This window comes from Penicillium waksmanii (genome assembly GCF_028829765.1).
Source record: "Penicillium waksmanii strain IBT 27052 chromosome Unknown utg000010l:1.0-3698451.0:1.0-3701458.0, whole genome shotgun sequence".
NCBI lineage: Eukaryota > Fungi > Ascomycota > Eurotiomycetes > Eurotiales > Aspergillaceae > Penicillium > Penicillium waksmanii.
In genome coordinates, this window is record NW_026643256.1 from 1,238,930 (window position 1) to 1,266,593 (window position 27,664).

General features: G+C 48.6%; 8 protein-coding genes across 8 annotated transcripts; 6 read left to right on the forward strand and 2 right to left on the reverse strand.

Moving 5' to 3' along the window:
• Nucleotides 1-367: 367 nt before the first annotated feature.
• N7481_012438 (phytanoyl-CoA dioxygenase family protein) lies at nucleotides 368-1,309 on the forward strand (the record flags this gene model as incomplete). The annotated part of the gene is made up of 1 exon (XM_057271657.1): nucleotides 368-1,309. The coding sequence occupies one exon, from the start codon at nucleotides 368-370 to the stop codon at nucleotides 1,307-1,309; it is 942 nt and encodes a 313-aa protein (XP_057115845.1).
• Nucleotides 1,310-1,664: 355 nt separating this feature from the next.
• Nucleotides 1,665-2,678, forward strand: N7481_012439 (DUF218 domain protein; the record flags this gene model as incomplete). The annotated part of the gene is made up of 2 exons (XM_057271658.1): nucleotides 1,665-1,747; nucleotides 1,820-2,678. 2 exons carry the CDS (start codon nucleotides 1,665-1,667, stop codon nucleotides 2,676-2,678), a joined length of 942 nt encoding a protein of 313 aa, XP_057115846.1.
• A 140-nt stretch (nucleotides 2,679-2,818) lies between these two features.
• N7481_012440 (spindle checkpoint protein MAD2) lies at nucleotides 2,819-3,913 on the reverse strand (the record flags this gene model as incomplete). Its single annotated transcript, XM_057271659.1, has 7 exons — nucleotides 2,819-3,110; nucleotides 3,167-3,237; nucleotides 3,296-3,441; nucleotides 3,512-3,540; nucleotides 3,696-3,721; nucleotides 3,779-3,804; nucleotides 3,865-3,913. 7 exons carry the CDS (start codon nucleotides 3,911-3,913, stop codon nucleotides 2,819-2,821), a joined length of 639 nt encoding a protein of 212 aa, XP_057115847.1.
• Nucleotides 3,914-4,160: 247 nt separating this feature from the next.
• On the forward strand, nucleotides 4,161-6,232 carry N7481_012441 (GTPase GUF1; the record flags this gene model as incomplete). The annotated part of the gene is made up of 2 exons (XM_057271660.1): nucleotides 4,161-4,903; nucleotides 4,969-6,232. The coding sequence occupies 2 exons, from the start codon at nucleotides 4,161-4,163 to the stop codon at nucleotides 6,230-6,232; spliced, it is 2,007 nt and encodes a 668-aa protein (XP_057115848.1).
• Nucleotides 6,233-6,620: 388 nt separating this feature from the next.
• Nucleotides 6,621-11,052, forward strand: N7481_012442 (DNA-directed RNA polymerase III core subunit RPO31; the record flags this gene model as incomplete). The annotated part of the gene is made up of 2 exons (XM_057271661.1): nucleotides 6,621-6,715; nucleotides 6,804-11,052. The coding sequence occupies 2 exons, from the start codon at nucleotides 6,621-6,623 to the stop codon at nucleotides 11,050-11,052; spliced, it is 4,344 nt and encodes a 1,447-aa protein (XP_057115849.1).
• A 4,966-nt stretch (nucleotides 11,053-16,018) lies between these two features.
• Nucleotides 16,019-16,737, forward strand: N7481_012443 (uncharacterized protein; the record flags this gene model as incomplete). Its single annotated transcript, XM_057271662.1, has 3 exons — nucleotides 16,019-16,094; nucleotides 16,179-16,307; nucleotides 16,433-16,737. 3 exons carry the CDS (start codon nucleotides 16,019-16,021, stop codon nucleotides 16,735-16,737), a joined length of 510 nt encoding a protein of 169 aa, XP_057115850.1.
• Nucleotides 16,738-19,900: 3,163 nt separating this feature from the next.
• N7481_012444 (uncharacterized protein) lies at nucleotides 19,901-20,808 on the forward strand (the record flags this gene model as incomplete). Its single annotated transcript, XM_057271663.1, is given in 4 exon segments — nucleotides 19,901-19,941; nucleotides 19,952-20,287; nucleotides 20,350-20,523; nucleotides 20,565-20,808. 4 exon segments carry the CDS (start codon nucleotides 19,901-19,903, stop codon nucleotides 20,806-20,808), a joined length of 795 nt encoding a protein of 264 aa, XP_057115851.1.
• A 1,807-nt stretch (nucleotides 20,809-22,615) lies between these two features.
• N7481_012445 (uncharacterized protein) lies at nucleotides 22,616-26,665 on the reverse strand (the record flags this gene model as incomplete). Its single annotated transcript, XM_057271664.1, has 6 exons — nucleotides 22,616-23,559; nucleotides 23,608-23,812; nucleotides 23,910-24,015; nucleotides 24,128-24,642; nucleotides 25,158-25,795; nucleotides 25,855-26,665. The coding sequence occupies 6 exons, from the start codon at nucleotides 26,663-26,665 to the stop codon at nucleotides 22,616-22,618; spliced, it is 3,219 nt and encodes a 1,072-aa protein (XP_057115852.1).
• Between the last annotated feature and the right edge of the window lie 999 nt (nucleotides 26,666-27,664).

Here is a 27,664-nt window from a genome sequence, read left to right on the forward strand (position 1 = left end):
TCCTGTCTGTATACACTCGAATGACGACTCCGGGGCTCTTGGAGAATGATTGATACCTTTGAATTTAAGCATATCTATTTACTCCAAATTACCAATAACGTACGTAGTCACTAAATTATCGTCCAGATGATTCCTACTTGCTGGCTATGCAAATTATTACCATGAACTATATTCGTAATTGGTTCTCGTTGGCTCTGGGCATGCAACATTGTAGTCGTGGAGCAGCCAATCCCGCGGCCAAAAGATATCGCTTATCAGCTTCCCCGCCATTCTAAAAGCTAAGACCTTGGCCCCTCCGCAAGGCAACCCAACAACCCCCTCAGCTATTCGCAAGTGATACTAGTACACCATCTTGAACACCGTCAACATGGTCGGCCTCACCCCAGAGCAGGTCACCTCATTCCAAGAAAACGGCTACCTCGTCCTACCAGACTATCTCAGCCCAAACGAGATAGCATCCGCCCTCACGGAAACAAATACCCTCCTCGACACCTTCTCTCTAGAATCCCACCCACTCACCCAATTCACGACAGGCGACGGCGACGATGATGATGCCGACCACGTCGGCGACGACTACTTCCTAACATCCGGCGACAAAATCCGCTACTTCTTCGAACCAGACGCCTTCACCACCGAACCTGACCCTCTAACCGGTCGACCCGCCCTCATCAAACCAAAGAACCTAGCCGTCAACAAAATCGGCCACTCACTCCACACCCTCTCGCCACCATTCAAAGCAATCTCCCTAAATCAGCGGAACGCGGACGTCGCGAAATCTCTCGGCTTCAAGGACCCGCGCGTTCTGCAGAGTATGGTTATTCTCAAACAGCCCTCCATCGGCGGCGCGGTCCCCGCGCATCGAGACTCGGAATTCTTGTACACAGATCCGCCGTCCGCGGTGGGCTGGTGGTATGCGCTTCAGGATGCTAGGCCCGGTAATGCGACGTTGGGGATGTGGAAGGGTTCACATAAAGGTGCGAAAGGGGGACATATTGCCAGGCGATTTGTGAGGAAGGTTGATGGGGCGGGGACGGAGTTTGTTGAGAATATGGGGCCGGCTTTGCCGAAAGGGATGGAGGAGGAGAAGGTTTCTGAGCCTAGTGATGAGGATCTTGAGATTTTGGATATTAAGGCTGGGTCTTTGGTGCTTATTCATGGGAATGTACTGCATAAGAGTGAGAAGAATACGAGTCCGAATAGTCGGTTTGCGTATACTTTTCATGTTATTGAGGGGGCGGAGGGGTGGGAATATGATCGGAGGAATTGGTTGCAGCCGCCTGAAGAGGGATTTTCGAGGTTGCTTCAGTGATTTAATGCGAGGTACTATGAAATATTAGTTCAAAACACCTGGGCATAATGATGTTTACCTGAATTGGGACCTCTTTTACAACAACCTTGGAAGAATACTATTCGGTTTCGAATTAGATAATTGGCTAGGTGGATACCTAGTTATAGTAGTAGGTAGTATGCTTTCAAATTTATAACAGGTCTAGTACTAGTAGCTTGGAGAATCCATGATTTCAAGGATATAGTTCTTGGGATCTGCGGGCATCTCTTGGCGCCACCCACGACCCGCTCCATTTCCGAGGTTGGTCTGATATCCCAACTTGAACCCCAACAACTAAGTCAATTGAGCGATGAGGTGCGAGCACTAGGTCACTGTGATGGATCTTGACCACATAATTATTGTCTGCTGTCATGCAATCTACATTGGAGGGCCCCTGTCTGGTAACTCAGAGGACGAATGGTCAGTCCATGCGAATCCATTATTGCCATAGCTTGCTGGACATCATTCCTGATGTTTGTTCGCCGCTCTCAGGATAATAGAACCATTTCAGAAAGGCGAAACCCCTACGTTCATGAGCCATGCCAAAGCTGGGCTTGATGAATTGATGAAGGACGATCGGGGGCTGCTGGTATTCTCTGGGTATGTGGTGTCCTATGTACTTTGGGGTCGATTGACATGTCTATCAACTTTTGATTATGTACTGATCTTTCCAGTGGCGCAACGAAAAATCCAAGAACGGAACTCAGTGAAGGGCAGTCTTATTTCGTATGGCTACCCCGTGGAAAGTTCGAGTACGATTCTATTCAGAACCCAGGTGCTGACTTCGATCTCACAGAATTTCTGCAAGGATAACCAGCTCTTCGGATATTCTATTGATGAGTCCAAAATCACAGTTGAACCCCATGCAACAGACTCTTATCAGAATATTTTATTCTCTCTCATCCATTTTCGTCTTTATGTGGGTACTTGGCCTCGGCGGATCACTATTGTTACGCATGAGTTTAAGAGAGCAAGATTTATGGATTTCCACCTACCAGCCGTTGGCCTACTTCCCCTTCCCATCGATGGCGAGGTTCAATTGGAGGCCAATCACGTTAGTTTAATTGGCATCAATCCCCCAGAAGAAGTCACTCCCCTCGAGTCACTGGTACGAGGAGAGATGTCAAAAGGGATTGGCATCTGGAAAGGAGATCTCTACGGAGTTGGTGAAGAGCTAGCAGGGAAGCGCAGTAATCGGGGCTGGTCTCCGGGGATGGAGGGAGATATCTTTTCCAACAAAGGGCTAGATCCGGCCGTGATAAAGCTCCTTCGTTGGGATGGCGGGGCGGGCAATGAGCTATTCCCAATAATTAGGGAACTGCCTTGGTTTTACGGAAATATCAAACAGTGACAACAAATGTATAGATATCAATGAAATGTTCATTAACAATCCTTATCCTTGATTGTACCAAAGGACTAACATTACAACTCCCCTTCAAACGCCAATGCATAGAGAATCCTCGTATCGAGTCATAAAGTAGCGCCAACAGCTTAATCCGCCAGTCGGTAGCTGACAAGAGTGCCCACTCGGTGATTGTTCGTGCTGAAGCTTCGCAACTGCACCTTTTCGGCATTCTTGATCTCCTTGGCATCACTGTCACCCCATTCCACAGGTACCTCCGAATCCGCATCGGCGTAGACAAGGACATTGAAGGTGCAGTCTCCATCTAGGACCGGGAGGAAGGTGACCGAAGCGGTGATCTGACGGAAGATTGCTTGAATCTCTTCTTGAATCTCCTTCTCCGTTTTCTCAACTGGCTCCGCAGGCTGGGCTTCCGCGTCCCTAGGAGGCAAACAGAATTAGTCAAGAGCGATTAACATGGGAGGAATATATCTTACCCCGGAGCCGAGTTCTCCTTATCTGTTGTTTTCCGGGAGCTTGAACTCTTCGAGCTTTTGAAGATTTCGACCTAAAACGCAAATTAGTCGGTCGAGAACAACGGTACTCAAAAGGCTGAATCGACATACATCAAACTGCCATCGCTCCACGTGCTCGCCGGTTTCCTTGTCGGTGACGACGACGACTAGCTTGGATATCTTTCCACCCGACATCCACTTGTTCAATTGCGACATGATCTTCTTGATATACGCCTTCACCTGGTCATCGGCGGACACTTCGGTAGAGTATTAGTTCCGGTCGTTCGGGGGAAGGAATTCGGAGGTAGAGGTTTCGAAGACACGAACCGAGCATATTGAGGCCATATTTCTTGACGCTGGGGTATGTCAGTTCCTTTTCCCACTAGCACAGAGAAGAGGGGTGGAACCTTACGTTGTAAAATCTTCTGGGGGGGGTAGACTCCTCGCTGGAAACTTTTGGTTGTTGTGAGCTTCAATTAATGGGAATGAATATTTTTTGGGAATAACTCACAGGATCGAGTTGATCGAGTATTCAAACTATATCTGCATAAGTACTCGTATTTTGTCGAGAGGGGGGTGAGAGCTGCGACTCACGAATTCAGACACAAGCTTGGCCGATCCTGTGGTACTGTTAGATCTGGGATCCCATGTCACAGAATTACCGGAACTCATTCACAAACCTCTGATGGACAGCCTGTGAACCTTGGACTTGTCTTTCGTCTCAGGCATGGTGATATTGGACGAAGCGTACAGCAATGGAGGAGCAATGCAATTGGGAAAGATTGGAAGTGGGTTTGTTTATGTTCGATAGTCGCCGCAGCGATCGATCGGAGTTCGCAGACCGCCCGCGCGCCCGTTTTTTTGTCTCCGCAACTCGACTGACTTGAGCTTGCATTATTGCGACACTCGTGAAATTGCATTCACTGCCAATTCACATAGGCGATCTTTCGCTTTCCATGCCACTGCACGAATCCTGATGCGAGGATGTCTGCAGTTAGCCCGATGGCTGAGCGCAGCGCCGAGATCTCCGGCGGCGGGCCTCAAGTCGTCGGCTGGCTTTCCACTCCGGTCTATTAATTCCCTACGATCTTTCACGACCTCTGCAACATGGCGCGCTCGATCGAAGTCTGCCCCAAGCGCCCCGGATACCGACCTCGAACGCCGCATCGCCGATATCCCCATTGACCGATTCCGCAACTTCTGCATCGTTGCACACGTCGATCATGGCAAAAGCACACTCTCCGACCGATTGCTCGAGATCACGGGGACCATTCAGCCCGGAATGAATAAACAAGTGCTGGATAAACTGGACGTTGAACGCGAACGGGGTATCACTGTCAAGGCACAGACATGTACCATGATCTACAACCACAATGGCGAAGACTATTTGTTGCACCTGGTAGATACGCCTGGGCATGTCGATTTCCGTGCTGAGGTATCGCGTAGTTATGCCAGCTGTGGGGGAGCGATCCTTCTAGTTGATGCTAGTCAGGGTGTTCAGGCGCAAACAGTTGCCAACTTCTACCTGGCCTTTGCGCAAGGATTGGAGTTGATTCCCGTTATTAACAAGGTCGACCTTCCGTCGGCGGATCCAGAGCGGGCTTTGGACCAAATGAAGAGCGCGTTTGAGCTGGATACGGAAAATGCAGTGATGGTGTCGGCCAAGACTGGATTGAATGTTGCGGCCATCCTACCAACTGTCGTTGAGAAGATTCCAGCGTATGTCTCCTTGCCTTAAAGACGTGGCTTTAACTTGAGACACTCTTTACTAAAATTTTATCTAGACCTATTGGCGACTCCAAGAAACCCCTTCGAATGCTGCTTGTTGACTCCTGGTATGATTCTTATAAGGGCGTGATTCTCCTGGTTCGCGTTTTCGATGGCGAGGTGCGTGCAGGTCAGCAACTCGTGTCGTTCGTAACGGGCCTCAAGTACTACGTCGGCGAGGTTGGAATTATGTACCCCACTGAGACCGCACAATCTGTTATCCGGGCCGGCCAGGTCGGATATATTTACTTCAATCCCGGCATGAAGCGAAGCCAGGAGGCCAAGATCGGCGACACCTTCACAAGAGTCGGGTTTGAGAAGACGGTTGAGGCTTTACCTGGTTTTGAGGAGCCGAAGTCAATGGTCTTTGTCGCTGTTTATCCTATGAACCAGGATCTTTTCGAGCATCTCGAAGACAGTGTTAACCAGCTCATCCTGAATGACCGCAGTATTACGATTCAAAAGGAGTCCTCCGAAGCGCTCGGTGCAGGGTTCCGCATGGGATTTCTGGGTACCCTTCACTGCTCAGTATTTGAGGATCGACTCCGACAAGAGCACGGTGCGAGTATCATAATCACTCCGCCATCCGTACCAGTCAAGGTGTTATGGAAGGATGGTACCGAGGAAATTATCACCAACCCAGCCAAGTTCCGCGACGATGATAGCGTACGTTTAAAGCTTGCCGAGGTTCAAGAGCCATATGTGCTGGCTACTTTGACTTTCCCTGATGAATATCTGGGCAAGGTCATTGAGCTCTGCGAGTCCAATCGAGGCGAACAGCAAAGTATCGAGTACTTCACCGCGAGCCAGGTCATTATGAAATATGAACTGCCCTTGGCGCATTTGGTCGATGACTTCTTTGGAAAATTGAAGGGCTCTACCAAAGGATATGCCAGTCTCGACTACGAAGAATCTGCTTGGAGGGCCGGCAATATTGTCAAGCTCCAGCTCTTGGTCAACAAGGTTCCCGTTGATGCCGTATCCCGGCTCATGCACATGAGCCAAGTGGCCCGTCAAGGCAGGATATGGGTAACCAAGTTCAAGCAACACGTCGACCGACAGCTGTTCGAAATTGTCATTCAAGCTGCCGTGGGCAAGAAGATCATCGCGCGTGAGACCATCAAGCCCTACCGCAAGGATGTTCTGGCCAAGCTTCACGCCAGTGATGTGAGTCGTCGTCGAAAGCTATTGGAGAAGCAGAAGGAAGGTCGTAAAAGGCTCCGAGCCGTTGGAAATGTGGTCATCGAGCAGAAGGCTTTCCAAGCTTTCCTATCTAAATGATTGTGTATAACATATTACATATTACCAAAATACCACCTGTACAACATCAACAATACTTTTATCAAGTTCCTATATGGTCGTCACCTACCTTCCTGATGGAAGTAGTATGAGTATACTCGGGCGGTCAGATACAGCAGAAAAAAAGTTCGTGGGACCGCCCCGCCATACGCTGCTTCTCTCCAATTCCTCTCCCAGCCCCATTCACATTTCTTCTTCTCTCTATCCTCGTTCGGGTATTATTCGCTACCTTCTGTTCTGTCTATTCCCGGTGATCCGAAGCTCAGGTTCTACAGTGCTACCCGCCTTACGAAGTTGTGGCTGAGAGCCGCTCGTGTCGATCGCATTGCCTTGAGTCACCCTGCCATGTCCCACCGTTGACAACGGCGCGATGCAGCCTTCAGAGGGTGCACAGATTGATCTGGGCAAGGCCCAGGTCATTGACCGTGTCCCCAAAGTGATCAAGGAGCTGAAATTCGGCGTATTGTACGGGGTTCCCATTCTTATCCCGAAAGCCGAGCTAGACTGCTTTGGCTAGCGCGGAAACAATCACTAACATACGGTGTCTCTCCAGGACAAATGATGATATTGTCGGCCAAGCCGTTGTCGAAGTCTCCGACAGAAAGTTTTTCGACCTCGACCGTGACCGCGCGGTCGTTGCCCATGGCCCTCTCGATGCGCGCATGGGCATTTCGAACAAGACATCAACGTGCCAAACTTGCGGCTATCACCTCAAGGAATGCAATGGTCACTTTGGTCATGTAAGATTGGTTTTGCCGGCATTTCACGTCGGTTATTTCAAGCGTGTTATTGCTGTGCTTCAGGAAATCTGCAAGGAATGCTCTCGCATTTTGCTTCCGGAGGCGGAAAGGCGCTCTTTCTTGCGCGAGATGCGACGACCCGGTCTAGACAACCTACGACGAACACAAATTGCGAAGCGAATTAATGAGCGATGCCGAAAGACTCGGGAGTGTGAACATTGTAGCGCGATCAACGGTGTCGTGAAAAAGGTCGGCTCGAGTGCGTTGAAGATCACTCACGACAAATTCCGCGCATTCAACGCATCAACCTCCGTGAAAAAGCAGCCCCCGCTGAGCAAACAAGTTTTTGATGACTCCTTTTCCGAGGCACGACACGTGAACCCTGAGGTCGAGAAGCATTTCAAGAAGGCACAAGACGATCTAAATGCGCTCCGTGTTCTCAAACTGTTCAAGAAAATCTCTGACAGTGACTGCGAGCTGATCGGTCTTGATCCGAAAGAAGCACGACCGGAAATGTTCCTTTGGCAGTTTATCCCAGCTCCTCCCGTCTGCATTCGTCCCTCCGTTGGCCAAGATGCTGCCTCGACTGAAGATGATTTGACTGCCAAGCTGGGTGATATCGTCCAGAGCAATATCAACCTCAAAAATGCTCTTCTCAAGGGTGCTCCAGTTCAGACCATTGTGGAATGTTGGGACTATATGCAACTTCAAATCGCAGTCTACATTAACAGCGATGTGCCCGGTCTCAACAAGGCGGATCTCGGAAAACCTATTCGCGGCTTCGTTCAACGACTCAAGGGTAAACAAGGTCGTTTCCGTGGTAACTTGTCTGGAAAACGTGTCGATTTCTCCGGTCGTACGGTCATTTCGCCCGACCCTAATCTGCGAGTCGACGAGGTCGCCGTCCCGGAATTGGTGGCGAAGAACATGACTTATCCTGAGGTTGTCACTCGATACAACATCGAAAAGCTACGAGAACGAGTGCGTAATGGGTCTACGAAGTGGCCCGGTGCCAACTATCTGTACAAAAAGGGATCCACGTTCAGAACCATGCTGAAGTATGGTAGCCTCAAACACATGGCTAGTGAGCTGCAAGAAGGCGATAAGGTGGAGCGTCATATTGAGGACGGTGATATCGTTCTCTTCAATCGACAGCCATCGCTGCACAAGCTCAGTATTCTTTCCCATTTTGCTAAAGTCCGACCGCATCGAACTTTCCGACTCAACGAGTGTGTTTGTAACCCTTACAATGCCGATTTTGATGGTGATGAGATGAACTTGCACGTCCCACAGACAGAGGAGGCCAGAGCAGAGGCTATGGAGTTGATGGGTGTGAAGAACAACTTGGCCACGCCCAAGAACGGCGAGCCTATCATTTCTGCTATCCAGGATTTTATCAGTGCTGCTTTCCTTCTCAGTAGCAAGGACAACTTCTACGACCGTGGCTCGTTCACGCAGATCTGTCTTTACATGCTGGGTCCACAAACACGTTTTGACTTGCCTCCACCAGCGGTTCTGAAGCCTCAGGCGCTTTGGACGGGTAAGCAGGTCTTCAATATAATGATGCGTCCCAATACCGATGATCCCGTTCTCGTTAACCTCGACGCTGCATGTCGTCAATTTAAGCAACCCAAAGACGGCCGACCAAAGGACCTTGATCCGCATGATGCTTGGCTAGTCATTCGCAATTCTGAGGTTATGTGCGGTGTCATGGATAAGTCCACCATCGGTTCCGGAAAAAAGGACAATGTTTTCTACATTATGCTTCGTGATTTCGGTCCTCCTGCAGCTGCCGAGGGCATGAACCGTTTGTCTAAACTGTCTGCGCGCTGGTTCACTAACATGGGATTTTCTATTGGTATCACCGATGTTTATCCTAGTGCGCAACTGGTTCAGTCGAAGAATGACTTGGTTGAAACTGCTTACGCCGCTTGTGACGAAGTTATTGCCCAGTACAAGGCTGGTACGCTGGAGAAGTATCCTGGTTGTGACGAGTTGCAAACTATGGAGAACCAGCTGTCCGGTATCTTGAGTAAGGTCCGTCAACAGGCTGGTGACGAATGTATCGCGCAGCTCAGCAAATACAATTCCCCCTTGATCATGGCCACTTCTGGATCCAAGGGTTCCAGTATCAACGTCTCACAGATGGTTGCCCTTGTCGGTCAACAAATTATCGGTGGACAACGTGTACTGGATGGTTTCCAGGACCGAACTCTGCCTCATTTCCCCAAAAATGCCCGTCAGCCCCCCTCAAAGGGATTCGTTCGAAATAGTTTCTTCTCGGGTCTCGAGCCCACGGAATTCATTTTCCACGCTATGTCTGGTCGTGAAGGTCTGGTTGATACGGCTGTCAAGACTGCTGAAACTGGTTACATGTCCCGTCGATTGATGAAGTCTCTTGAAGATCTCTCGTCGCAGTACGACGACACCGTTCGGAACTCGTCCTCTGCCATTGTCCAATTCCAGTATGGTGATGATAAGTTGGACCCGGTGGATATGGAGGGTAAAGCCAAGCCTGTCCACTTCGACCGCACTTTCATCCACTCCGAGTCCACAACCTACAATAACGACGAGCGAAGCTTGCTACCTAACGAAATCATGGAGGTGTGTGAGGAGATGCTCTCAAAGGAACGCGCTAAGCTCATCCGCAAGGATTTGATGGGCAATCAACTGGGCTATATGGATCGCAGCGACAATGGCATTGATCAATTTGAGAGTGCTCGTGACTTCCTTGATTCTATCCAACAATATGTCCAAACCAAGGCTGACAGGCTTATCTCTCGTGGTGGTGACTTTGATCCATCAGACGCGAGGAGTCGGAAGGGCCTAGACCACACTGGCAAGCTGACAGGGACTACTCTAAAGGCCTTCATCACGGCATGTTTGCTGAAGTACAAGAGAGCGCAAGTCGAGCCTGGTCATGCAGTCGGTGCCGTTGGTGCCCAGTCTATCGGTGAGCCCGGTACGCAGATGACCTTGAAAACCTTCCATTTCGCTGGTGTCGCCGGTATGAGTATCACTCAGGGTGTGCCCCGTATTAAGGAAATTATCAACGCTTCCAAGGAGATCAGTACTCCTGTTGTGGCTTGCGAACTGGTCACCAAGGACAGCATTGCTGCAGCTCGTATTGTCAAGGGTCGAATTGAGAAGACATATCTACGAGATATCATTCACTCGGTTACTGAGAATTGGAACGGAAACGAGGCTTACGTGAAGGCCAGGATCAACTTCAAAACAATCAATGATCTGCAGCTTGAGCTTCGTATGCCCCAGATTGTCGCTGCGATTAAGAACCACAAGCGTTTCAAGGGCGATGACCTCAAGTTCAGTACCACTGGGCGCTCCATCAAGGTCACCATTGACCTGGATCCATCCAGCAAAAACAACTTGTCGAAGACTGAGATCGCAGCTACCAGTGCTGACCCCTTCCTGCGTCTGAAGCATCTTAAGCGTATTTTGCCCAGTATTCAAATCCTTGGGCACCCGCGTGCCTACCGTGCTATCATCCGAACAGATGAGACGTCCACTACCAATACCTTGTTGGTCGAAGGCTACGGTCTACGAGAGTGTATGACCACAGTGGGTGTTGACGGTCTCCGAACCACAACCAACAATGTCATGGAGGCCCGCCAGGTCCTTGGTATCGAAGCTGCGAGAAGCACGATCGTCACTGAGATCAGTGAGGTCATGAAAGACATGGACATTGATCCTCGTCACATGCAACTTCTGGCTGATGTCATGACTTACAAGGGTGAGGTACTGGGTATTACTCGTTTCGGTCTGGCCAAGATGCGTGACTCTGTTCTTCAACTCGCCTCGTTCGAGAAGACCGCAGATCACCTGTTTGACGCCGGTGGTGCCGGCCGTACCGATCTCATTGAGGGTGTCTCTGAGTGTATTATTATGGGCAAGACCATGGGACTGGGCACCGGTGCAATGGAAGTTGTCCGCAAGCTGAACTTCTACGAGGGACAAATCGGTCCGCGGAAGACCGTTTTCGAAGACGCTTGGTCCGAACTGGGCGAGGTGCTCCCGAAGAAACCCGCGAGGAGAGTTCGGTAGTGACAATTGAAACGCTGCCTTGCTACGCTTCGGCTCACTTCCTCAGCATTTTCCTCGGCGTTGGTTTTCCTGTGTTTTTAGGCGTGCATGAACTTGAATGGTAGGCACGACTTTGTACATGTATCTCTTTTCCTTCAACGACCATCTCTTAGTGTTTGTTTTCACATCCAAGCGATAGTTATGATTCAAGTGGATGGATATGTCACTGTGATACTGGGCCCTCTGTGATTTCTTTTTGCTAGCTCTACCTAGGTAGTCTTCCGAATCACGAACGGCGATTTCTCATTTCAAGCTTCACCTCTGCAGACCGTAGCTAGTAGCATAGCAGTAGTAACAACCTTGGAACTCGTTACGGTCTCTAGTCCTCACCTGGGCAACTAGTACTTGGGTAGTAGTATCATATCCCGTCCGAGGTCTAATGACTTCATGGAGGCCACACTGTCGAGCTACTACCTAAGCTTACTACCGTATTCCCACATAGCCAGGTGAGGATAAGGGAAAGCCATGCCTGCAAGTGGTACTATGGTATGATAGGAAGCCCATGGCCCTGTGGGTGGCCTTGGGACTGGATATTAGAATCCTTGAAGATTTGGTCAGTTGATTCCTTGGTGCCAGGGGTTTCATTGGTGTTGGAAGTCTACCTAGGAGGCCGACTAGTCAGTCATTAGAGTAAAAAATGAATCAAGAAAAGAAAAAGGCCCATTGATCGGTTAGAATTATGCACACCCAGAACGCCTAAAGTTGGATTTCAACTTTGCCAATCGAGGTGAGAGTTAAGGCAAAAAAAGAAAAAAAAAAGAGGCCCGAATCCGGGATTGAACCGGAGACCTCGCACAATTTAGTTTCCCAAAGCGCGAATCATACTAAAGAATTTATTAGGACATATATTTAAATATGCGGAGATTCAGAAATAACATACCCACTAGACCATCCGGGCAATTGATATTCCGTGGTCCAGTTCTATGTATATGATACTACCTCAATATAGTAAGAAATGGGAAAAAAGACAAAAAAAGAGGCCCGAATCCGGGATTGAACCGGAGACCTCGCACAGTTTAGTTTCCCAAAGCGCGAATCATACTGAAGAATTTGTTAGAATATATATTTCTAGTTTTGTGGAGACTTAGAAGTGTCACATACCCACTAGACCATCCGGGCGGATTGATGCCTAATTTTCTCATTGTTAAACTGTAATTTTGCCTGCTTTAGTAAAGGAAGGATGAAGAAAAAGAAGATAAACACCTAATCAGGTGGGATCTCCTATACCTAAAGCAAGAATTTAACTTAATCAAATTGTCAAATGATATTCAGATGGATTTAGTAATTAAATATCTCTCAACTAGGCTATCAAGGTGTTCGTAAGGTAGATGTTAAAATGATTGCATCGCCAAGCCACCTCTCTGGTATTGCGTACATTATTTTTTGACTACCATCTTTTCGATAGGTCAAGCGACTGTCTTACTTGCTATGTGTGGAATATATTCTTGGAGTTATACAGAAATTGATTTATCTCATCGAGTGGTTAATACAAGAGTTAGATCATAGAGTATAGCCCCATGACGACAGCACCCAACTTTGAAAAATCGCATTCCGTAGAAATCACACGAGGTGACAACTGGTAGTAGGCAATCTCCCGTGGCTCTACATATGGCTTCGTCGGGGCGGTTCCTCGATGCGATGAGCGTACGAAAGAGCCGATTCTTTCTTCATTTGGGTCAAGTTGTATCGCCTCAATCAGCAGGAATTTTCTTTGAACAACTGGCCTAAGTGATATTTTATAGAGGAGATACGGAGAAAATGTGACTCGATGAAGGTACTTGCAGCCCGTTGAACGATACCATACACGGTGTAACAAACCCTGGTTGTTGCCTTAGTTATTGCCTTGCCACGCGCACAATTTATCTGTTCTTGCCCCCACCCTTCTTCTTCTTCTTCTTCTTCTTCTTCTTCTTCCTCCTCCTCTTCTCCTTCTCTCCAAACTTACTACTTTCGTCGAACCACTACTGCAGGTTACCTGGTTCTTATTCTTCGTATCTCGATCTTCGCGTACCTGAGCATCCTTACATTGTAATAAGATTCCTTCGCTCCAAGCCCTGAGCGTCGTAGTAGTACACCCTGATATGGACATAACTCGAGAAACTGCGTACAGAAGATCACATTTGATACTCGCTGTTAGTTTCACCTCGCGAAATATTGCGTAAGCTGCATGTGTACGAACACTATGTGTATCCCGTCGTTGGCCGCAATGAGGTTATCTCCATTACCCAGTCTTTTTCTCATCGATTCATCACTCTAATTTGTCGCTTTTGCTTGTCGCCTTTTCGACATCTATCTCAATTAGCTTTATTTCACCCTTAAGTCTCTCTAGGCTCTGACCAGCTCACTCCAGCAGCAAGTGTAATTCTATCTGTCTCAGGCCACCCTGTTCCGAGCCTGTTCCCAGCTCCTCGCTTAAGTCCAAGTCTCGTTCCGTATATCAATTAACCTGCTTTCTGAAAAAAGCCAAAATAGTATTTTCACTGAGAGCACCAAGTGCAAGCCAACCTGCTCTAAGCCTATTCCTATCTCGATCCCAATCAACTTATTTGAACTTCTTGGTTGGCTTACTTACACACGACACTCCGAGCCTCTGTCTGAACGTCCGCGGGTGTGGCCGAGATCTCCGTTTTCGAAAAGCCTGGGCTTAGGCCTTACTCTTACTTGATAACACCTGCAAATGACTTAATAAACCGCTCGATATTTCCCATCTTTACACCGAATTTATTCGAAACATTGAGCAACTCGCAAGTTATGGCACTGGTGGTAGCTCTGGTGGTGGCTTCGGCACTTAGAGTTCGATGCTAACCCTCTGGCACTGGTTACCGTTTCGGCAACGGCAATAGTAATACTGGTGATGATAGGATGTAAATCGGTGCACTAAATTATGAAGAAAATCAAGTATCGAGATTTTGACTTTTTTAAAGAGGGGAATGATACAATGAACACTGGTTGCTTGGTTGCCTTACGTCTTGGTGCCTTGCGCCTAGGTATCCGCACTATTCATCCGTACCCTGTACTTGCTTTGTATTATTCTTTCCCTTCTCCCCAGGCCTTTTGCTTTCATCAACCGTTACTACACTCTGTCTGGTTTTTATTCGTCAGATCTTGATCTTCGCGTACCTAAGCACCTAAGCATCCTCACACATGGAAAATACTTCTTGGATATAGTTATACTACTAGTATCTCATCCAATTAGGATTCTTTATAAAATTCATCTAGTATCATAGTAGTAGTAGTAGTAGGTATATATTGTAATCATCCGAGTCTTTCTCCGCGGCACGCGTTACCTTTGCTCTACTACCTAGGTAGTATATTGAATATCACCCCTTCCCCTCTCTCTTCTATTTTCTTCCAAATGATACTAGTAGAAATTGAAATTGCCTTAATTTACTAACACCTCTGTTTTCGCATTATGGCATATGTTGCTTTGTTCTCTGGATACCCTTTACTGATCTCTAGGTTTTGTCCGCCCGCCCGGTCTACTGGGTATGTTCATCTTAAATGCACACTACCTCGAAGTTTCTAACTTGATTGTTCTCTAGTATAATTTGTGCTTTGGTCATACAGAGCATTATCGGCCCTGGTCGGCCAGGCCTCTATCTTTTTTTTCCTTTACTCCTAACTCTACTGAAAGAGAGTTTTCACTATTAGGTTAGAATGTTAATTACCTAAGGTGTAGTAGGTATGTTCTTTTTTAAATATATACTATTCAGTGATTCTCTCTTACTATAGTTCCTAGCACAATCTACTGTTTGGGGGACTAATGTTCAACAAAGCCCTGTCAAGCCTGGGCCTGGGCTTTTCTTTTTGCCTTCCCCACGTCACTTAGTGTGATGTAGGCATAATTTTGATAACTAAACATGAATTGCCCGGGTGGTCTAGTGGTATGATTCGCGCTTAGGGTTCACCCAAAGCAAGCTTGCGCGAGGTCCCCGGTTCGATCCCGGGCTCGGGCCTTTCTTTTTTGTTCAGCATTTTTAATGCTGTGTCATTCATTCTTAATTATCCTATCAGTTATTAGCCCTTTTAGATGGGACTTCATCCCTATTCCAGTAGCTGTGAATCATGCTAGGAATGGTCAACATCTTCCTGCCTTTTCAGTATAGTTAAGTAACATCTCCAAGGTTTAGCACTGCTCAGTGCTCACTAGCTCCGATCCACACCGGCTCATGATTTACCACCAACCTGATCGGTACTTCACTACCGGCGATTTGAATGCCTCCGGTAATAGTGGTGGAAGCCAGCTCATTGAATAAGGCACGTGCTGGATCACTCGATGGGGACCGATATGCTTTAGCCCACACAACAGCCACTGCACTAACTCCAAGACACTCAACATGCACACTTTCCACATGGCGCAGCAACGAAACAGTTTGGGGTTCTATTTTTACGCCCACTCTGGCTACTCGTAGCTAGGCGTCTCCTTCCTTCATTTGATACGCTCAATGCACCGCTATTTCCACCACTATCAGCCTTGTGAAGTTTTTGGACCCCACGGGATCAGCGCAATTTCTTCCCACAAGTGATCTAGTGCTGAGTATTGCTTGAGTTAATGTACAGCCCTTTTTATTAGTAGAAGAATAGACGATTCGCTCCTTGAAAACCCTGCTGCTGACAGTGAATTGTTGTTTCGCCTATTGTTCTTCGCTTCAATCGCGCTGGGTGTTGCCACCCCAAAGGTTGTGTGTGGTTGCCAACATGTCGGCAGGCGCATTGACTACAACATTTACGCCGGCGCCCTCTTGTACTACAGAAAACTATGGCTGGTGGTACTATGAAAACTCCAATTTGGCGATTTCGCCTGAAGTTACCGCAACAGATGCCAATGTCGAGTAGTACCTGAGTCTCGGTCCCTCAGTCTGGAAAGATTGCCTGCCATCCGACTATGCAACCGGCTCGTCTTATTTTTCACCTGGAATCTGTCCGTATGGCTACACCGCTGCTGGTCAAACTATTCTTGCAGTTGATAACGAAGCCGTCACCGCTGCAACATGTTGTCCCCAGTACGTATATATCCCTTGACTAGAATCTCTCCTTCTTTGCTTTGTCTAAGTATTGAGCGTGCAGAGGCTATAATGCGCAAACAGGGACTGACGACCACTGGTACGCTACCAATCAATGCACCTCGTATAACACCGACACCGGTGCCGAATACACCTACACCCAAGGAGATGTCGTCACTTCCTACGGCGGTTCTTACGGCATAAACGCCAAGGGTATCTCTATTCGCTGGAAAGAAGCCGACTTCGCAACTACAACCACGTCCTCATCCCCAATAACCTCTCGCACAAGCACAAGCTCACCTCAACGAGCAAGGCGTCAGACTCCAACTTCAGCGCAGGGCTTTCGCCGGGTGCCAAGGCTGGTATCGGTGTTGGTGTCGGCCTCGGTGTTCCTCTGCTACTCGGTGTCTTGTACCTCATCTATCTGGTGAGAAGAAACACCGCCAGAAAGGAAGCCGCTGCGGCTGCGGCTGATGGAGGGGTGTCATCGCATTCCGGCTCCTCAGCGCCTCAGCCGCAACCGGGATATATGCCCGTCAACCACGACTATGGCCAACAAAACATGTATGAGGCTTCATACGAGATGTCTTCTGATACCCACAAAAATACCCCACCACAAGAAATGAGCACTCTTCGTCATTAGAGGAGTCGTGCCTTGCTTTCGCCCTGCACGGTCTGTTTTGGAGCATACGATGCCATGGGTATATACAGCCTTCAAAGAGTGGGTTTGCATTTAATTAGCGAGGTACCTAGAGCACCTGGCCCAGGGTAGTCATTTATCTCTCTTTATTAATACCAAAATACGGAAATATTATTATAGCTATATCAAACTCGAATATGTCGCGACCTTGTAAGGATCCCGGCTTGCCAAGTCTTCACACTCTCCTGAGTCAAGCCGCATGCAGCCTCATTTTTTGAAATCTCCGCCCTCAACTGATCGGTCGCCACATGGCATGCACATGACGCGTATAGACCTGATTCATTCCAGGAGCTGCATCTGTGAGAAATCAGGTGTGCTGACAGTCGGAAACGCCAAGGCTTGCATGCAATAAAACAGCGACTTTAAACTTGCGATAGAGACCTACCTTTCTCCACATGATTACAATTTGGAATTTGACAGGCACACCAGCCGAAGTCTATTTAACCTGATCGATATCAATCGGCGCTACTTGAAGGATCCGCAACTAGAGGATCCTGTGGGGCGATGGCGATAGCGTAAGTAACTTTGCAAACAATCGGAGATTCTTGGAAAAATCATTCATAGGCCAGGTTGAATCATCTAAATGTTAGTCCTATTCTGACTGGATTTGCTAACTTGAAAGATAAAAAGGCACTGGTGAGAGACCATTGACTACTGGCGCTGTTTTTTCATTCCCTAGTCAGCCGTCACTCGATCGATCGATCTCTACTTCAAACGTGAAATGTGCGAAGCGAAGCGAAGCGAAGCGAAAAGTTGAACTCGTGTCAGATTTTCAAAATGGCCAGAAAGCCTGCCTCGTCGAGTGCCTCCACATTCGGAAAGGAATTTGAATCAGATCAAGGCTTAGCATTTCACCAAGATGGCTAGCTTGTCAAAAAGGAACCAAGCTATACTTAGCTCTCTCGATCGTGGCCGAAAAAGAGGATGCTTGAAATGCGAGTTAATCTCGTCATTTCAGAAAAAAATAGGGCTGGGTACTTTTTACACTTCAAAAAATTTGCGCTTGGTGATTTGGCCCCGGTGAACTTAAATTAGATCCATCAAAGAAGCGGGCGTGCCTTGCTATTCTTTGACTCGGCGGGCTTTCGCCTATACGAGCTATGACCCTGTATGTCTCTCATGGGGGCCTTCAGTGTCCAGTATATCACAGCCCTCTTCCTACATTCATTGGATCTCCATAATCCAGATTTGGTATCCCGGAATTTGGCCTCGAGTGACGATTTCCAGGAAACGACTCAGGTTTTTCGACTCAAGACATCCCATCCCGGCCATCCGCTAGATCAATCGCTCCTATTCGTCCATTGACACCGCAAAGGTGCTGCAAGTGACGCAAAAACAGCCCCGCGCCTCAATTGGCCGCGGTAGGTCTTGGGGGGTGAAAGGCGCAGCCCTGTAGCTCCAACCTCCCCACCATCTGGGGGGGAGGGGACCACCACGAACCCTACCAAGGGCCCCAGTGAAGCAAGCAAAGACTCCCCAATCAGCAAATTCGAAGCCCTGCCCTATAAATGAGATTTGCAAAAAAGGAGCTGTAACCCTCATCTAAACCTGTGCATTTTTCTTTGTCTCGGAACAGCCTTAAACTTCAAACGAACACGCCACAGCCGGCAATCGATCCACGACCCGGTCTTCCAAGAATTAACTTCGCAGGTTCTTTGTTCAGTCTGTCTAACTCGGTGTCTCCTCGCTAGCGTCCCCGGAGTATAGCCCCAAGGTTCTCTCCTTAAAATCTCCTTGGTTATCCACGACCCGCACTTGAGTCCGCCAGCTCCTCTCTATCTCCCTGATGCTCCCCGAACTGCTTCGGACATATCCTCAAAGGGAAACCGCTGTCACAAATCCATGGACCTGGATTCAAAATTTCCCAGGAAACGAGAGAGTCGGACACGCGCACCGACAGCTTGCCAAACCTGCCGCTTGCGCAAGACCCGGTGTGACAATGAGAGACCCATATGTAGCTACTGTGCGATACAGGGAGTCGAGTGCATCTTCCCCGAGACCTCGCCGCATCCAACCCAGTGAGTCAAGCAGCTTGATGAATTCAAGCTTTGTGACGATGCTTTTAACCCCCCTTGCTAACATCCTCGTGTTGTAGGACCAACTTCGAGTCCTCCAATCATGAGATCCTGCAGCAACTAGGCCATATTACCTCGTTGCTGGAAGATATCAAGCAGAGTGGGGGGGTCAGTCCCTTCCTCTAATCAGTCAGCCAGGGGCTCTTTCTTTGGGGTGACCGTGCAAAGTTCGAATCCCCCGATAGATGCTTCTACTGGCCACAATAACCGGGGAGACACTGCCGCCATTGAAGATCGAGCCGGGAACCACGATCCCCTGACCTTGTATGCGGCTAACTCCACAAAATACATGCTTCGCTGGCCGATACACAACAAGGTTATCGCCGATCTGGAAAAGAATATTCGGTCCTTTTTGCTCGACTCATTAGAGAACCAATCTGAGCCCCCCCATTCCGACTCCCCGAACATTAGGAGTTGGTTCTTCCTTAGATGATATCCAACATATTTGTCGAGAATACATACGGCTGGTCCATCGGCGAAATACTATTGTTGATGTTGAAAGACTTGAGCGTTATGCTCGCGAAGTAACAATACAAGGCCTATGGTGGGACGGCCCGTCCTGCCAAGTGGTGAGTCCAGTTCATTTTCTATCTGTGAACACATTTACTAGTACTAGCCAAGCAAGAATGCTGAGTACTTCTATTTCAAAAATTCAATAGCTCATGGACTGTGCTCTGGCATGCTGCACATCAATATCTATTCCATTGAGTGAATTCCCAGCCGATCTTGATCGCATGCCTACGCCACCTCAGTCGGATGCTAGTTTGAACTTGCCGAGGCATACTTCCATGCGGCAAAACAACGGCTGGGGTCATTGCACACATCACCGACTGACATACAATGCTTTCTTCTCGCGGGATCTTATCACAGACATCTCATGCGACCCTTACAGGCCTGGTTTTGCTTTCAGCAAGCTTCCTGCAGGCTAGAGGTCCGCCTGCGAACCATGCGTAGAGGCTAATGGGTAGCTGATGTCAACTATAACAATCTCGAACCTCGCCTATACTGGTCCTGTATAAAGGCTGAGCAGTATGCTCCTACCCTTTTCTTCATCGATGGATTCATGGGAATTGTCTAATCAGTAACAGTGAAACGCAGAGCGGACTTCCACTCTGGAGCAGCGGGCTTAAAAGTCTCGGATACTCACCGCAATTCCCAACAATTCCACGGACGAGTACGTCGACGCCGACTTTCCCGGGGGATACAATGGATGAAGGCGAAGACGCATCACCACAATCAGAGATTAGCGGCACGGAAGAGGAGAAGGGGTGGGGATTTTACATTGGATCGATTTGCAGTCGTCGTACGGTAAACGACATGCTCATAGACTTGTGGCGCTGCGTCGAGCAAGAGTGGGTCAATAACATCGACGGTGTCGTCGAGAAAACTGCCGAGGCCGTTAATGGTGTTTATTCTTGGTAAATACCTCCCTTTCTTCTTACTGGCCCTTATTATTTGTTGATTCGCTGACCGAGTTTAGGTATCAATTGTCACGAAATGGCCTCCCTCCCCTAAACCCCGATAATGAAAATATAGAATTTCTCCTCTACAGCCGCTACCTCCTTTGTCTTGAGAAAATCTACCGCCCTATCCTCTACCTTGCTGTACACTATAACTCCCTTCCGGGATATCTCCAAAACAACACCCGGCACTCGTCCGGGATATCTTTGATCATTCCCAGAAAGCCCTCGAAAGCTATGCCATTCTCGTCTCTAATCTGTGGTACCATTTTCGCCATAAATGGATCTGGAATATCATGAGATGCACTTTTGGCGCGTCTATTCATATCATTGCGGTTGTGCTCAGTCGACGACTGATTACAATATGCCAATACCGATGGGTGGTGTCTTATTCCACCACACAACTGGACCGCTCTAGTACGGTTGTCTATTTGAACATTGAGAGCTTGGTCAGGGGGAGTCACCTGACGTTGATGTAATGAGGACTACGTTGTAAAGGATGTAACTATCAAGGTACCTGTTTGTTAGCTGGGATGAGATCGGATCTGTAAATTATTGTTTCGATTGGTTTGATGATGCGCTCGATGTATAAGGAACCATAATGGGCGTAAAATAGTATTACGATACAGATTGTCAAATAATAAACAACTGCCTTCTGCTGATAGAGACCATATCGTGCGTTTCAGGTAGAGAGAGACCAGTCGGACGTAAAGCTTGCAAAAAGAAGAAGGAAAAAGAATGGGCCCGAGCCCGGGATCGAACCGGGGACCTCGCGCAAGCTTGCTTTGGGTTAACCCTAAGCGCGAATCATACCACTAGACCACCCGGGCAATTGATATTCCGAGGTCAAATTATATGAGAGATTCTGTTTTGATAGAATAAAGGAGCAAAAGAAAAAAAGGAAGGCCCGAGCCCGGGATCGAACCGGGGACCTCGCGCAAGCTTGCTTTGGGTGAACCCTAAGCGCGAATCATACCACTAGACCACCCGGGCAATTGATATTCCGAGATTAAATCTCTTATACAAATTATCCTGTTTTCGTAGAGTGAGGGAATAAAAGAAAAAAGAAAGGCCCGAGCCCGGGATCGAACCGGGGACCTCGCGCAGTCAATGCTTTGGGTGAACCCTAAGCGCGAATCATACCACTAGACCACCCGGGCAGTTCATGTTTAGTTGTCAAAATTTTGCCTACATGAATCAAAATAAACTAGGCATACAACATGATGCGTCTGCAATTCTAGTTCCACAGTAAGATTAACCAACCTAATGATTGTAAGGTCCGAATTTGGCAGAGGCCTCACACAGTTTTGTTTTTCAAGGCGCAAATTATACTAAAGAGTTGTCGATTGAGTACTTGAATAGTAGTATGGATTGATTGCAACTTGAACCTTGACATTTCCACTACTAGACCGTCCGGGCGGTTGATATTATATATTGTCTCGTACTGATAAATTTTTTTTTTCTGCGTTAGTGGTATAGGAAGCAAGAGAAAATGACAAAGATCTACAGTTTGTGCCAAGAGTGTGGCAGCACATCACATCTAGGGCTCCTTGTTACCCTAGGTCTAATTATCTTTGTAGTGTCGGGTTAGTTAGACGAAAATTTAGATAACTTGAAAACTTGTAGTCTTAGTTCAAGAAGCGCCCTAAGGCACCGAACCTCCATTACAGAAGATAAGATAGAGGGTAAGTAGGATAACTAATGTACATTTTTCCAGTTTTCCCAGAAAGCATGCGCCATAACAATGTGATCTCAGTGTATACCCAACCAAACCAGTTGAAATTGCGCCTGGAACTCTTGGAAATCTGGCAAACAGCAGAAACCGCAGAAACAAAACAGAGAAAGAAAAAAAAACCCCACAGCGGCGAAAAATATCAGAACGAGCGCCCACACCACCGAACCGGTATTTCCCCCTGTATTACCAAGGGGACATCCAAATGCAGAGAATATGCTTTGTAGAGATATCGAACACGACCTCGAAGTCGAAGCTCGAAGCTCGAAGGGGGAAAAATAAGAATGCTGCTTGCTGGAATACCACACTTGATCACTCGCGTAGCTGTGAAATGGTTGCTGACACGCAAAAACGCCGATAAAATGTTCACCGAAAGATTTTCCTCGCGTTTCTCTCTTTCTAGCTGTATAACGTCATCGCAGATGAAATAAAACAGAATAGAAAGGTCGAGGAAGTAATGGCCGCATTGCGCGACGAAAGAGTTGCGAAGAGCAGAATGTTGGGAAGAAGGACACTGATCAGGTTGAAAGCTTGGTCGAAAGTGTGATCTCTCCTCAAGCGTTTTTAGAGTCATGACGGAATGTGCAATTATCGCCCTTTCTGCACGTGCCATCCGCCCAGAATTTGCACGGAATTAGACCGACCTTGTACGGCTGAGGGCCACTAGCCTTAGTCCGCTTCTGTCGGCTGAACTCCTCGTGCTGACTAGCCTCGCGGATGCGTTTGCGTTCAGGGTCTTCGTAACCCTGGCCTCGTGAGTCGGACTGGTTTTGGCCACCGAATTGCGAGCCAAACATGGCGCCCATATTTGGTGCCATTCCAGGCTGTGCTTGAGGGAATCCTCCCGATCCCTGCTGCATTTGCTGCATGACATTGAAAATCTTCAGGAAGTCGATGTCGGGCGTCGCTTGTGGCTGGCTTACAGGGATCTGAGGCGGCAGGGCTGCGGGTGGCTGGTTTTGTTGCTGTCGGAACATGTTGATAGTGCGCTCGAGATCTGACACAGAAGCTTGCTGAGGTGGGGGTTGGGACTGAGGAGGAGGGGTGGATTGTTGCTGGTTCCCATTGCCGATGAGTTTGAGAAGGTTTGAAATGTCGAAGCCGCCAGCTGCGGGTGCGGCAGGCTGTGCTTGGGCTGCAGGCGCAGCGGCCGGGGGGGTTAATATGTGCAAACCAGCGCTCGCCTCGAGCCTATTTGGAATGGACATTAGCCATTGATTTAATACCTTGGATGAGTCAAGACTGTAACATACCTTGACATGCTCGGGCACGTCTCCAAAGAAAACCAATTCGGGGGCGGCTTCATCATTGGAGTTGGTCTCGGAAGCAGGGGGCTCCTTGGGGGATGGGGGAATGTCGGCGGGAGAGGTGTAGAAGGCCATGAGAGTGGTTGCTTCTCGTTGGTTCTGAGCCTCCTTCGCCGGACTGTCAGGTATTGCTTCACCGCCACGCTTGATGAAGTTGGCGGTCTTGAGATCACCTAAATCGATATCGATCGCTATTCGAGTCAGCATGGGATCCAAACAGACCAAGGCAGCAGACTCACCAGTAAGACTTGTGTAATCGTTAAGACTCGTTTCACGAATGCCACCTAAATCATCCTCCTCAAGTTCCTCCAAGTCTTTGTGAAGTTTGAGCACGCTTCCCTCACCCTTGACGTCTCCAACACCACGCAAGGAGTTGTCGCCTGGGCCAAGCTCTTCGTCGGGGTCGTGAGTGAACAATCGGACCTCGGTGAGAGAATCATCAGGCTTCCAAGTGACTCGCAGCTTCCGCCTAGATTCTTTCCTAAGCCGCTTCTCACGCTCCTCCTCGGTCTCTGGGGGGTCTTTCTTCTACTGGCTTGACCACGGGTGCCTCCTTGGGCTTGCTGAGATCCGCCATGATATCATTCAAAGAGAATGCAGGCTTAGAGGGCGGAGCTGCTGGCTTCTCCTTCTTTTCCGCGCTTGGTCTGTAAAGATAATTAGAATTTTGGCACACACCGATTGCTGGGTAGATGGAGAGTGCTCGTGCTGATGAGATAGCGGGGGGCATGTATTTGAAACAAACAGGAGAGTACGTACGTAGACTTTGCGGCTGCGGCTGCGGCTGCGGCTCGCTCAGCATTTGTAGTTCCAGGCCTCTTTGATGCAGAGCTCAAAGTTCCAAAAAGACTACTGAGCTTGGGAGCAGCAACAGCTGGCCGCGGACGAGGAGCTGCCGATGTTGCAACTTTACCATTAAGACCAGCCTTGGTATGTCCATTGGGCCCCTGCGCAGACTTGCTGGCATCTTTGGGATTCGAAGTCACTACCATCTTCTTTGTGGCAGGATGGGCGGTATTTTCGACTTCCCGAGCCCGTTTAGAGCCCGCGATCTCAGAGGGCGAGTCTCCGCGAAGCCCTTTGCTTGTCGAGTCTTCTTTACTCGACTTTGCATTCGTCTGCTTCCGCTTGGTAGATGCAGAAGCATTGTCCAAGATCTTCTGGGCCAAACCCTTGATGGAAGGTCCGCCTTTTTTGACGAATCTTGGAAGGGTTTTGCTAAAATTGGTTTTTTGCAACATCTCTTCGTCAACAGTAACAAAGCGTTCCAATAACTGGAGTCGGTTAATTTGAATTCGTCACGGTTTGAGCAAGGAATCAACTTGCCTTGAGCATATTGATAGTCAAAGAACCCTCGAAATCGGCAGCTTGGAATCGATCCGTGAGGAAGGAATGAATAACGGCCAGCGCTAAAGGATGTTCCCCAAGCCTATATCAGAAATCAAATATTAGTAATCCGGGAGTTCGAGGAAGAAAAAAGCACACGTATGAAATGAAGCAAAAGGAGCGTGCAACGTGATCGGCTTCCAGATAGCAAAATCTAAGAATGCGGACAGACTTTGAGTATCCTTGGAGAGCCTTATGCTTGGTTTTCAAAGGGAAAGCCCTCCATGACTGATCCAAGGTGCCCATTATTGGGCTTTTCAGGGCATTGGAGGATATTGATTGGCATCATATTTCCAGCTCGAACGAGATGCATTGTCATGGTACCCAGAACGAGAACGCTCTTTAATTGAAGCCATATTATTTGAGACTTTGACTTGGTCCATCTCCACGGTAAACAAATTACGTGGGTGATAAGCTCATTGTTCTTGGAACTTCTAGGTGTATGGAGATCACGTGCCAGAAACAAGGTGGAAACGCATAAAACGAGAGAAACAAGGGAAACGAAGGGAGTCAGGGGAATTGAGGGAGGGAGGTCATACTTCTCGACGATCATGGGGTGACCCATATCCAAGGCAGTCCTCACAATAGTATCCATTAGTTGGCGCTGAAGCGCCACCTCTTTCTTGAGACGCGCAGCTTTATCATTGTCTCCCTGATTTTCAGCCGACTTCATTGCTTGAACCTGATCTCTCCAGGCATCACGAAGAGACTTGATAATCTTGGGGAAAGCCACCAGGGCACTCTTCACTTTATCCGCTGATGGCCGTTTGTTCCGCGGAGACCAAACGGCTTGGATTGTATCGTATTTTGCCCTGTTCACAGTATCATTCGGCCGCACCGCTGGGAGAGGGGACGGCTCGTCGGGAGGTTCAATTTCCAAATCCGACTCGTAGTCCGACGAGTCACTTCCCGATCCGGATTGTGTCTTATTCGGTTTCGCAGCGGATTTCTTGGACTTTGGCTTGCTCTTTGTCGAAGACTTTTGGAGGACGCTCTCCAGGGTTGGCGGGTAGATGGCGAGTGTCGGGGCCCCTCGAGGTGCTATTTCAATTCACATGTTAGCATTGAAATGACTAGATAGAAAACGAAGAGGGATGTACCTAGTTGTGGCATTTCCGCATTTTGTTGAACGCCTTGAGGTTGAACTGAGAAATTATTCTGGTAGTAATCGAACATCCTGCCATCTTGCGGAAACTCCGTCGGGACTCCTGTCGAGACTCCATAAAGAAAGTTGTTGGATATGTGCTGCTGATGCTGGTTGGCACTCTGGGTGTCGGGGTTGAGAAATTGGGGGTTGATGGTTTGGTGAGAGATACTGGGTTCGGCGGAAGGTGGGAAGTCGTTGGTTAGGTCAATCGTGGGGAGGTCGGCATGGTAGGAGGTGGGGAGAGGGAATTGCGAGATTGAGGGACGAGGCGCAATGTTCTGGAATTCGTCCTGTCGCTGGTTCTGCGCTGGGCGCTCGGGGAACGCGTTCTGAACGGGGAGTTGTTGCTGGTGAAAATAGTTTTGAGGGTAGGAGTATGATGGGAAGGCCGAGCTCTCGGAAGGCGTCAGAGATCGCGAGTCAAAGGACAATTGACCTTGCTGGTACGGAGGAATCTGTTGCTGTGGTTGGAATTGCGACGAAATTGCATATCCCCCTGAAGGTTGTTGGAGGGGGTTTGGTTGCCATGACTGAGGAAGAGAGGAATAGATGCCATGATTGCTGTCGGTTTGAGGGAGAGGACTTCGTTGCTGGGATTGATGTGGATTCTGGTGTTGCTGCTGCTGCTGTTGCTGTGCCTGTGCCTGATTCTGAGTCTGAGAGAAGATCGGATGATCCCAGTTGATGCCAGTCGGGGCTTGTTGTGAGGGGACATCTTGTTGCTGTGCTTGTGCTTGTGCTTGCAACTGCGAGTCAGGGTACATTGTTTCTAACTGATTCCAATACCCCTGGGGTAAGCCTTGATCCTGAGCAGCATGAGGCCCCCCCCCCGATAACGAGTGCTGGGCCGATGACTGCTCCATCTTATTGGACAACCTCCGCGAGTTCACAACGCCAAGTTTGTGATTTGCGTCGCGCCCGTTTCCGTTTATTTGCTACTGTCGATCCCCGAATATCACGTGCCTCTGCCGAATGGGCAGATCAGGTGGCTTTACCGCTTGCCCTTTTGGGCCGCAAAAGCGGGTTTCCGGTTTGTTCTGGCGGTGAAAACTGGCAGGGATTGTGATTGGCTGAAGGGTTCAACAGAAGAGAAAGAGTAAGATGATGGCCACTTCGGGAAAATAACGACAAGCAAAACAAAAATTGAAGTACGGAAAAAGGGGGCAGAGTTGAGAGTTGCGCGGCAAGAGTTCGGCCCGTACCTGGTCTGATATGTGGTGATTTATATGTGGTGTGGTGGCAGACGATAATCTTTTGGTCTTGGCGCCTCCAGTTACCTTCAGTTACCTTCCGACCCTAGGGTCACCACCTTCTGCAGTGAACTCGAATACACTGGGGAGATCTTCGTGGATCCCTTTAAGACACCAGTGTTCACCAGTGTTCACCGGTGCTCGGCAAGATTCTCTCTTTTCCTGCGGTACCAATGTATCTGATCCCAGACTTCTGCTTCAAAGTGTCTCTGTCCCCGTAGAGCTGTCACTTTCCTTCTCTCTGTTCTGTACTCTCTTATACCAAGAGCCACTCTAGCAATATAGCCATTCACTTTACGAAGAGAGAAGGGAAAAGGAAAAGGCAAAGGCAAAGGGAAAGGGAGAGGGAAAGGGGTATGGGGGGGGGGGGGGGAGATGGGAGGTGACGCGGAGAGTTGAGGTTGGAAGGAGTTTGAAAAGCTGCAGGCTGGCAACGTGTTTTGGCGGCGGTCAGGAGAATTACACTGACCCCTACCGCTGATTGGGGATTCATAGTACCTAAGGAGCATTAAA